Source organism: Mauremys reevesii, linkage group 2, assembly GCF_016161935.1.
Source record: "Mauremys reevesii isolate NIE-2019 linkage group 2, ASM1616193v1, whole genome shotgun sequence".
Taxonomy (NCBI): Eukaryota; Metazoa; Chordata; order Testudines; family Geoemydidae; genus Mauremys; species Mauremys reevesii.
In genome coordinates, this window is record NC_052624.1 from 116,877,566 (window position 1) to 116,889,672 (window position 12,107).

At 45.5% G+C, this 12,107-nt stretch overlaps 1 protein-coding gene across 1 annotated transcript in view; it reads left to right on the forward strand.

Moving 5' to 3' along the window:
- The window catches only part of LOC120397507 (dynein heavy chain 5, axonemal-like), a 289,224-nt gene that overhangs the window by 129,229 nt on the left and 147,888 nt on the right, over window positions 1-12,107 (forward strand). Inside the window, exons 46-47 of the mRNA XM_039523452.1 lie at window positions 3,513-3,700; window positions 4,591-4,785. Coding sequence (XP_039379386.1) covers window positions 3,513-3,700; window positions 4,591-4,785 — 383 coding nt within the window. The remainder of the gene's footprint in view (window positions 1-3,512; window positions 3,701-4,590; window positions 4,786-12,107) is intronic.

The following is a 12,107-nucleotide window of genomic DNA, read 5'->3' on the forward strand; positions in this document are numbered from 1 at the left end:
CTTGTAGGACATGTGCTTTGTTGATAAAGGTCTGCTGGCTGGGGTGGGGAGGAGCAGGGAGTAGGTTTCCTGACATGTTTAACCCTTTTTTGTCCTAACCAGTTATAAGACTCTGAGTTTTATTTCTGTTATGTTCTTTTTAAAAGATCCAGTGGTGAAATTAAAATAGGTTCTTAATTAATAAAGTGAAATGTGGCCTGCCAAAGCCAGTGTTACATATCTCATCATAGATTTGGCTAGCATATATGTATGAAACAGATGATTTCTACACCCCATGTAATCTGGGGCAAGTTAGACCTAAATTCTGCAGAAGGGTCCTGGATTCCTCAGCACTTTGGTGCAACAGATGAAAAATTCTGTAGCAGCTTTATTTAAATTAAAAAAGAAGAGTTTAAATTAAATAGGAAAAGAAAAAATATACCCAGTATAAAACCCCCTGTGCATTTTATTTTGATATTAAATTCAATTTCCATTTCCACTGCTCAATGTTTAATGCTTTCAATAGACTGCATGTTTCTGTATGGACAGTGAGTAACTGCGTTAGGTATCTTCAGGGCTAAAGCTGGAATTTTTGGCAGCTAGGTTGGGGTATTTGGAGTTTTGGACATTTGAGGTTTTCAGGAGAAGCTTGTCATTGTGGGATAAACATATTAGCTGGATGTTCCTGCTAAACATATCAGCAGTGAAGTAATTAACTGAGTTGACATTTAAGCATGCTTTTAAAACCCCCTCCCCTTTTAAGCAAAGCACTTGAGCACATGCTTAAAAATGAGCACATGCTTAGGCACACTTCCTGAATACAAATGCTCTCCTGAGTCAGGTTTTGAATTGTACATTTTAGATTTCATTGTTAGCCACCCATTGAGATGAATAGTACTGCACACAACTCTCCAATATTATTTCACACTGCAGGAAGACAGCCCTATATTGATTGAGAGTTGGTTTATGTTTGTAAAGATTTTTTCATAACAATAACAGCTAACAAAATTTGTAAATGAAAGCTTAGATTCTGTAGGACAATTCTGTGGCAAGGGCTGAATAATATGGCATTCATATGGTACCCGAGGAGGGAAAAATACAGAATATGAATATGGAGAATCATGGCATATACAGGGCCCTGTCTGTTTTCTTCTTATAGTGGTTGCATGTTAGAGAATGTTTTTAATAGAGCATTCCATACAAAGAATATAAAATAGTACTATATTAAAAAAATTGCTGTAAATAGTCTTTCAGGTCGAATAGCCACATTCTCTATTTCTCCCTCCTTGGGTACCATGACAGTCTGAACTTCTGGCCTCTCTGTACCTCATCCCTTCCCTCTACAGTCTGTCCAAAAGGATGCCACCAATGTCATTTCCCTCTCAACTCTTTCCCCGTATCTTAAATCTTTGTCCTGGCTCCTTCTCTCTCTCTTTTTTTTTTGTTCAGTTTGAGTTTCTTGTCCTTGTCTTTAAAGCACTCCACAGCTCCATTCTAGCTCACAGCTCTAGTCTTCTCTCTTCCCATCTCATCCCAGGTCACTCCCTCTACTGCACAATGATCTTTGTTTCTTTATCCACTCCCAATCCTCCATGCCCCCCTCTATACTTGGACTGACCTCCCAGTCAGTCGTTACCAGGAGTTAGCCATCTTCTGCTCCAAACTACTGTCTGGGTTAAATCCAGATGTCCATGGAGATCCTTCCTGCAGGAGAATGGGGGATATTCTGCTGCACAAGAGCAGGCAGGGTTTAGTGAGTCTGCACAGAGGCCGCTCCACAGGGACCACCCGCTAAGGTTCCCTCTATCCAAGTGCATCAAGGTTTGGAGATGGGGCAGGAGTGGGCTGTGAGAGGAGAGGCAGTGGTGCAAGTACGGTGGTACTTGACGTACCAGAAAGATATTTATAGCTGGTAGGGTGTACCGGAAAGATAGAGGAGGAGCTCACCCCCAGCCCTGCCCCTGCCCTTCCACGGAGCTGCGTCTCCTCCGTCTGTACAATAGCCCTGCTGGAGGTCAGGGCTGGGGGTGCGAGGCTGGGGGCAGTACAGCTGCTGGAGGAACTGCTGGCATTCTGCTCCTTTCCCTGCTGCGGTTCCCAGTGGGGAAAGAAGCAGAACGCCAGCAGCTCCCCCGGCATGGCTGTACTGCCCCCAGCCTTTCCATGCAGCTGCATCTCCTGAGTCCTCCTGCCCAGGGTCTGTACAGCAGAAGTCTCTGGTGCAGCGGGAGGAGGACAGAGTCCCGTCCCCTCCCCTCCCCCCCTCCGCTGGGCCAGCTCCAGGGTTTTTGCCACCCCAAGCAGCGAAAAAAAGACAAAAATAAAAAAGCCGCGATCGCGATCGGCGGCGGCTCCACTGCGCCGCTTTCTTCTTCAGCGGCAGTTCGGCGGCAGGTCCTTCCCTCCGAGAGGGACTGAGGGACCCGCTGCTGAAGTGCCGTCGAAGAGCCCGACGTGCCGCCCCTTCCCCTTGGCCACCCCAAGCAGCTGCTTGCTGAGCTGGTGCCTGGAGCTGGCCCTGCCCCCACAGGTAACGTGGGATGGATGTGGATCATAGGGAGGGGATGGGGAGAGCGTGGGGCTGGGGGCGGGGCAAGAGGGGTCACATGGGGAGGTCACATGCCCCCTCCCATGAGTGCAGTGTACCAGCAAGAAATGATCTCTGCTTGCACCACTGAGGAGAGGAGACAGTGGATCAGCTCCTGCACACATTTACTGGCTGTTGCCTCTCTTGGGGTGGGAGTGAAATGGCAGAAGGGGCTACTACAGCACCTTCACTGCCACGCCACAACTTGGGAGAGAATTTCTGCCCTCATCCATAACTGTAAAATCCCCTGCTATGAGCCTGGTGACTTGGACTTGATGCAGAAATGGAGGGATTTGACCCTCTTTAAAAGTACACCTGTACCAAGAGGTTTATAACTTCAGGCCACAATTCCACTCCATGGCCTGTTATGTGCATTTGTTGTAATGGTGTGTGACTTCAGATTGTTAGTTCTTCAGGAGGAGAACTCTGTTTTCCATTCAGTTCTTGCTATGTGCATTGGTTACTATAAAAAGCTGAGTACAGTTGTGGTGCTATCAGGAGTACAGTGATATCTGGATGTGGTCCCAAGCTCTACTTCAAGTGAACCCCCTCAAACACAACTTCATACAATCCTGTTCTTGGCCCCATGAACTCTTGGCTCTCCATGCACTGCAAAGAATGGTGGGCCCTTTTTTTTTTGCCCATAGGTGCTGTATATAAATATAATATTTACAGTGGTTCCTTGCTTTGATAATGGTAGCTGTAAAAGCATAGGATTCCCTGCAAAGGTGTCCATACATCTATTTTATTGAGGAGTGTTTCCCTAGGTGGTTCTAATGGGTAAGCTGATTTATTTTGAGTTTTTCCTCCTTATGTTTTATCATATTCTCTTAGTTTTTCTCATGCTACATTATATATCCAAAATATACTGTACTTTATATATTGCCTGATGTAATATATCTAACAAAATTCTTGTGGTTCTCTCCCCCCCCCAATTTTCTCATAGGTTTGGCCCAGTCAGGTGCATGGGGTTGCTTTGATGAATTTAATCGCATTGAACTTCCTGTTCTATCAGTAGCTGCTCAGCAGATCTATATTGTGCTTCAGTGTAAGAAAAATAAGAAGCTCCAGTTCATCTTTACTGATGGTGATGTTGTTGACATGGACAGAGAATTTGGCATATTTCTGACTATGGTATGTGTGTGTGAATCATAGCATCAGAGGACAGACTCTTGGTTCCTTTACCCACAAAATAGTCTTATGGGACTATTTGTATGCAGTCAATGGAACTACTTGTATGAGTAAAGGAATCAGGATTTGACTGATAGTGTGCGGGCTCATAAATAATATTGACATCCTCTGTTGCCCTTATCTCTAATAGGAACATAGAACTTGCTGTACTGAATACGAGTCATATTTCCATCATAAGCCACATGTTTCAGAGTGATTTTTTTAAATTGGGTATTGAAAACTTGTCAGTCTGATTCGAAATCCAAGCACTAAATATTTTTACAAACAGGAATGAAAAGAAGGACACACAGTCGGCTTTTTGAAGACCCACTATAGTCTGTCTCATCAACCTCTTCATCAGAATTTAGAATGTTTGGTGTCAGCCCTCCAGTATTAAGGGGTGGCACAAAGCTGCCTAAGATCCAGTTTAATTGGCCACTGGAGGATTCCTCCTGAGCAGGGCAGCAGTGCACAACTTCTGCCTGCCAGCATAATGGGTACAGAGACAGGGGAGCATAAAGCTGTGCTGAGTATTCCTCAATCATAATTGAAGATCGAGGCATTTATCTTTATTTTAAAATTGTTTACTTTAAAAAAATATTAATAATATTATTGTGATTTGCCAAAGCAACACATTTACTAGACATTCCTGTGGTCTCAGAATAGGGGTGTGATATTACATATTGCATGAGCTGCAGTATTTTAGATGAAATTGGATAATGGTATGTGAGTGCTCTGGTTGTCATATTCCTTCACTCCTGTGTTTATATCAAGTAATATCCAGAAAAAAATAAATTCTCTGCTCGCACAGAGAGTAAGTGATAATTTATTATTTTGCACTCTGTGTCTTTCAGAATCCTGGTTATGCAGGGCGACAGGAACTTCCAGAAAATCTAAAGATTCAGTTCCGTACAGTGGCTATGATGGTGCCTGACCGTGGTATCATTATGAGAGTCAAGTTGGCAAGTGCAGGTTTCCGAGACAATCAAATCCTTAGTCGAAAATTTTACACACTCTACAAACTTTGCGAGGAACAGTTATCTAAACAGGTGAAGTAAACATTTGTTTAGGAGTAAGCCACTGCTGTAAGCGAATGCACCTCTACTCCGATATAACGCAGTCCATGGGAGCCAAAAAATCTTATCGCGTTATAGGTGAAACCACGTTATATCGAACTTGCTTTGGCCTCGAGCATCTCCATTATTAATAGTCAGCAATAGCTCCGCCCCCATCTGACCCCCACTTACTTCCCTCCCCCTGACTGATCCCTCAGAACCCCCTACCCATCCAACCCCCCCATCCCTAATCACCCCCAGGACTCCCACGCTGAGCCACACGCCACACCAGGACGGGTGCTATGACCCGGGGAGCTGGCACACGGAAGTGCTCATACCTGCTCGACCAAATCAGCTGGGGCAAGCCCCGCGGGGGCGGGGCAGGGGGAACTGGCCCAGCAGCTGCTGCCCTGTCCACGGAGCGCGCCTAGCCTAGCGCGACGGCTGAGCCCGCAAGGGGGAACAGGGCTGGCAGCCTTGCCCGAGGTGCCCGCATGCGCCTGGTCCCCACCCCATGCCCACACAGTGCCGGGGGAGGGTGAGCCATTGGCGGTCAGCTCCTGCCATGCATGCCTGCGCTCAGCCCGTCTCCTCCTCTGCAGAGCCCTGTGCAGCCCGTCTCTGGTAAGGACGTTGTGGCCAGCTGCCCACCGTGGTGCACAGAGCCCCCTGACTGCATGCAGGTAGTCCGGCGCTATGGACCCGGAGAGCCTGCCCGGCGCTGCTGCGAGTGGGGCACAGCCTGCCAGCCGGGCCCGCTGTGTGCCAAGCCATGCAGCGCTGGGACAGGGGTACCTGCACGGTGCCATCTAGGACGGGCACCTCTCCCTGCCCTGGATCTGCAACTTCCCTGCATGGACCAGTCTTCCCCAACTTCTCAGTGCCGGCTGGAGCCCATGTGACGTTCCCTGCACTGCCACTGCCCTCCTCAGGCTGTGGCTTCCCACTGCTCCCTGTCCCCTGATCACTCCCCGAGACCCTCTGCCCCTTATCCAACCCCTCGGCCCTGGCCCGGTACCCTTAACATGCCGCTCAGAGCAGCGTGTCAGAGCCAGACACGCTGACGCACTGATCCACCGGGGCGTGCAGCCCTGCCTCCCCAGAGCGCTGTTACCGTGTTATATCTGAATTTGTGTTATATCTGGTTGCGTTATATCGGGGTAGAGGTGTATTTGGCATTTTTTGTGTGTATTACTGACTATTTTGAAGTTGAGTAAGCCTACTTTTTTGGTTAGGTTCACAGTTCAGAATGTACTAGCAACTGGATCTTAAATAATCATGTTATTCTAATTTCCAGAGTACTTTACCCACTAACAGAAACTTGTTGATTTGGTGTGTGTGTGTGTGGGGGGGTGGTTTTGTTTTTTAATTAAAAACTCAAGCTTTAACGGATGAAATATCAGGGACAGTTTGCAGATATGTTGGTAGAAGCCAGTTTTTTCACCCATTGCTCTTAAAAACTTTTTTCTTCTTTCTGATTTTGTTTATTTGCTACAGAAGTGTGTGTGTGTGTGTGTGTGTATAGTCAAAAAGAGGTATTGAATTTTATGAATTATAACTCATTCTACAATGTCCAGCAATCACATTTCTGTGTTTGGCACATCTTGCTGGGTGTTACCATTTTATCTAGTGAGAGTTATTTAAATACAGGTTTTTGGTGAGAATCTATACAGAAATTGCTGAATTCTGAGTTTTCTGCCTTGGATGCCCACTAGGGGCTCTCAAAGGGGAGCTATCCAGAGAGAGGAGATGTGAACATTGAGGCAAAACACAAACTAGGGCTATGTCTACGTTACGGACCTTACAGCAGCACAGCTGTACCACTGCAGCTGCACCACTGTAAGGTCTCCCATGTAGCTGCTTTATGTTGGTGGGAGGGCACTCTCCTGCCGGCGTAATTAAACCACCTCCAACGAGTGGTGGTAGCTATGTCGGCGGGAGAGTGTCTCCTACTGACACAGCACTGTCCACACCGGTTCTTTTTCGGTGAAACTTATGTCAGTCGGGGGGGGGGGGTGTCACAGCCCTGACCGACAAAAGTTTTGCCGACAAAAGTGTTAGTGTAGCCAAAGCCTAGGTGTCCTGCAGTTTGGGACCCATTGAAGAATCATATTGGGCCAGCTTCACCACTGCATTACTCCAGTTCTACCCCATGGTATCTCCATTGACTTCAGTGGAATTATCTTGGCATACAATTTGAGCAACCAAGGGGTGAATCACACCCATTATTTCAGAGAAAAGAAATGTACAGGTTGGGATGTTTTTCTCTCTCCATGTATTAATTCTTCCACCCCCACCTCCACCCCCAGACTCTGTGAACTGCCTTGCCTCATTATTTTTGACAACATTAGTCTGATTTTTGTTTCAGGTTAATTTCACTCATATAGCAGCTCTCTGCTGCAAATTGATTTTCTGACGGGTCATGTCAGCTGCTAGCTTTCCCGTAATATTGCCAGAGGGTCTGCCTTGTCTGCAAACTTCCCATTCAGTCCCATATATTGATCCAGCATCATTGGTAACAATTTACATATTGCTTATGATCCTGCTTCATCAGTCCAGCCATCTGTCCACTTTTCGCTTTATAGCAGGCCCTTTGAGGTAACCAGACTCTTTTTTTCTGTAGAGGCATCTTCCAGCACCTTGGGAGAAAGGGCTTCACCGTGTCAGAGGGTGTTGTGGAGTGAGATGACTTGTCTCAGAAAAACCCTGTGCTGGGTACAGATTTGTCATCAAGTTTAGGAATATTGTGTGTACGCACCATTTCCTGGGTCAGCAACACAGATATCTGCAGAGATATTGTATTGGACATGGTCTGGCATGTTTCCCCAGGGTCAATCTCAGTGGGCTGTTGTACTGGATTTTCTTCTTGTCTGAATGGTTTGTCTGTGTTGTTTCTGTTAGTTTCTGTTTTGGACATGGTTCTCTTCACTGTACTGGGAGGTACATTCACAGACATTAGAACTGGGAAACTGTATGTGGAGCAATATGGAATTTCACCCCTAATATTTTGTCTAGCCTTGGAACGGATGGCTGTTGCTTTTCAGTGTGAGTGCCCCCTGGAGTTTTTTGAAACGACTACCACATCCTATGTGTTGGTGGTTATTTGGCTGGGTCGTTTGTATGTTGGGAGGGTTGCCTTGTCAGCTCCAGGTGATGATTCTGTATCCTTGTCAGGAGTCTGATACTGTCTGTTGATCAGCTGTTTATGGTGGGTGTCCTAGGTGAAAGTTCCTGGCTGGTTAGTGGCTGTTCACTACCTGTGTGTCCTGTTTGTGGTACCTGGGGTGCCTCAGTTCCTTACACTCCAAGTGGGTCTCTGTGGGACAACGCACGTGTGTGTATGCATAGTATACTGATGACTCCTTGCTAGGCCTTCTGTACCTACCATTAGGAGAGGGAACCGTTGGCCATTGGAGAGGTTTGCTCCAAGTTATCCCTTCCTTCTGGTGCTTGGAAGTGCTACCATCTGCTGGACTCATTACAGTATGCCAGCTTGTCCTGCTTGTGCATGATAATCTCCTTCTGTACCAACATGCTTGCTCCAGATAAGGTGATAGATTAACTTGAGGGACCTTGGAGTTCCTATGTACTGCTTTTTTAGGTAAGGGAATAACAACTTCTCTGGATGACCATAGCCAGGTTTTATCTACTCTCTACCCCTCTTCCAGTTTACCTGTAGTAAGCCAAGTGCAAGTGTGCACTGGGAGAGCACTGGATAGTGTGACGTGGAGAGGATTTACTCCGCATCTAAATAGTTTACTTACCAGAGCTTCTGTGCATCTGTGTTATTTAGTCTGGCAAACTCCTGAATATCCCAGTATGGGACTAGGGCCATGCTGTGACTGTGTATGATTATGTGAATAGATAGTTTATAATCCAAGATAGATAAATCCAAAGATGACAGTGGAGAGTTGCAAAGGGATCTCACTTGACTGGTGACAAAATGGCAGATGAAATCCAGTGTTGATAAGTGCAAAGTAATGCACACTGGAAAACATAATCCCAACAATACATTTAAAATGATGGGGTCTAAATTAGCTGTTACAACTCAAGAAACAGATCTTGGAGTCATTGTGGATAGTTCTCTGAAAATATCCACTCAAAGTAAAGCATCAGTGAAAAAGATAACAGAATGTTAGGAAAGGAAAATATAATAATAATGCCATTATATAAATGCATGGTGCACCCACACCTTGAATAATGCATGCAGTTCTGGTCGTTCTATCTCAAAAAAGGTATGTTAGAATTGGTAAAAAGTGCAGAGAAGGGCAACAAAAGTGATTAGGCATATGAAACAGCTTCTATACGAGGAGAGATTAAAAAGACTGGGACTGTTCATCTTAGAAAAGAGATGGTTAAGGGAGGATATGATACAAGTCTATAAAATCATGAACAGTATGGAGAGAGTGAATTGGAAAGGTTATTTACTCCTTCACATAACACAAGAACAAGGTGGTCACTGAATGAAATGAGTAGGTAGCAAGTTTAACACAAACATAAGGAGTTACTTCTTCAGACAATGCACAATCACCATGTGGAACTTGTTGCTATGGGGTGTTGTGAAGGCCAAAAGTACAACTGACTTCAGAAAATAATTAGATAAGTTCATGGAGCACAGGTCCATCAGTGGCTATCAAGATAGTCAGTGATGTAACCCCATGCTCCTGGTGTCCATGAACTTCCAACTTCCAGAAGCTGGGACTGGACTGGATCACTCAAAATTGCCATGTTCTGTTAATTCCTTGTGAAGCATTTGGCTCTGGCCACTATCAGTTGACAGAATACTGGGCTAGATGGACCCAATATGTCCATTCTTATGTTCTTATGGACATGAGTATGTTCTTATGCTCTTGTGAGAGCGGACAAATGACATTATATTGATAATCTGACAACACAAGCAGAGGATGCAGCTGCTCGTGTTGAACAAGGAACCGTCTTCCAGCTTATCAGTGGTAAACAGCAGACACCAACAAATACTCTCATCAAGGACAAACAAGGCCACCTACTAATAACAGAAAAAGAACAAGAAATGCCCCGGACAAAGCATTTCAAAGAATTGCTGAACAGAGAGCCATCTAAAGAGGAAGCAAGCATCCAGGAGGCAGAAGATGATCTCGATATCAACACAGACAGAAGAGATCATTCAAGCCATCAAATCCTTAAAAAATGGGAAAGCTCTTGGTAATTCTGGAATGCAGAATTGTTCAAGGTAAATCCTGAGTTAGCAGCATCTATCCTGGCCCCTCTATTTACATCAGTCTGGGAAAGGGAAAAAGTGCCAGGAGAGTGGACCAATGGGATTATAATGAAGATACCAAAGAAAGGAACTCTCTGTGATTGTAATACCTGGCGTTGTATCACACTTTTATGTGTGCCAAGCAAAGTATTGTGTAAGATCATAGTCCTGTGTATGTCAGAGGCAGTTGATAGTTTTCTCAGAGAAGAGCAAGAAGATTTTTCGGAAAGGGCGTGGATGCACAGACCAGATCTTCACTCTATGAAACATAATGGAACAATGCTTAGAATGGCAACAGCAGTTCTACATAAACTTCATAGACTTTGAGAAGGCTTTTGATAGCATGCACAGGACCAGCCTATGGCACATTCTCATTCCTTGAAGACCTGGACTTCACAGATGATCTCGTGTCCTATCACATACCCAACACCGTATACAAGAAAAAACAACTTGACTCAACGCATTCAGCCAGCAAATTGGACTGAAAATCAATCGCAATAAGACAGATATCATGACCCTTAATATTGCCTCACCATCACCAGTACAGATAGAGGATTATGTTCTCACCAATGTAGAAACATTCACATACTTGGGCAGCACCATGAGTCAGGACGGTGTAACAAGCCAGGACATCCAGTACAAAATCAATAAAGCCAGAAACACCTTCAAGAGCTTAAATACAGTCTGGAAATTATCAAAATACAAAACCAAACTCAAGATTTATCAGAGCTGCATACTTTCAACATTACTTTACAGTGCAGAATGCTGGGGAATGAGAAAGTATGACATGTCCAAGCTGTCTTCACTCCATACATTTTTCCTCAGAAAAATCCTCTGTATCTTTTGGTCCAGAACACTCTCAAACCAAGATCTATTGACACAATGCATCCAAGAGGATCTGAGCACCATCATTGCCAAGAGGTGTTGGAGATGGATTGGCCATGTGCTTCAGTTGGAAACTGATTCCATCACCAGAGTAGCAATAAGATGGACACCTGAAGGCAAGTGAAAATGAGGCTGCCCGAAAACAACATGGCGAAGAGCTGAGGAAGCCGAGCTGAAAAACCTGGAACACATCTGGGGAACCATGAAAGACTTGCCAGAAACAGACAGGGGTGGAGGAGCTTCATCGCTGCCCTAAACACCAGAGGTGTAATGGGAACATGATGATGAAGAGGATGATCTCATGATCCATCTAGAATAGTAATGGGAGCTTGATACCAACTGAAAAAGTGTGAGTTCCAGCAGTGCAATGGGACACATCACTTGCTTTTGGCCCTTGAAAGTCCCAACTTACTGAACTCTGAAGTACAGAAAAGCTATTTTGGGTGCCCAGGGCCACCCGGGGTGGGCAATTGGGGCAATTTGCCCCGGGCCCCACAGGGGCCCCCACGAGAGTTTTTGGCAGGTCCTTCAGTGCCGCCAAACACACCTGGAATGAAGGACCCGCTGTTGAAGACCTGGAGCTTCTTCTGCTCCGGGTCTTCGGTGGCAATTCAGCGGCGGGTCCTTCACTTGCTCTAGGACCCACCGCCGAAGTGCCCCGAAGACCCGGAGCGGAAGGATCCCCACCGCTGAAGACCCCAGACCTCCTGAATCCTCTGGGCGGCCCTGTAGGTGCCCCTAATTTTTCTCTCCCTGTAAGTTCTGTATGTTTGGATTCTTGATGCCAAATTTTCAATGAGAGTTAGGCACCTAAACTGCTTAGGTGCTTTTGAGAATCCCACTAGACACCTATCTTCATCTTTGAGTGTCTAAATACCTATGAAAATCTGATCTGGCCCTTGCTAACTAAGGCAGTTTGATTCCTTGAGGCAAGATGGGTCCTCCCTTTACTCCAGAGCAGAGACTTGTGTAGGAAGCCAGGCAATAAAGAGAAATGGCCAGTAAGCAGGCAGGACATGTAACCAGATGTCATTCATCTTCCTAGAACTACAAAGGGGTAAGTGCCACCACCCTCACTGTAAAGAAATTCAAAACAAAGCCTAAAGAGAGAGACAAACAAGTCTTGGATAAAGTAGGGCAGCACTGTGCATAGCCTACAAAGTTGTGTTGCATACAGAAAGGTTTTTTTGTAAGT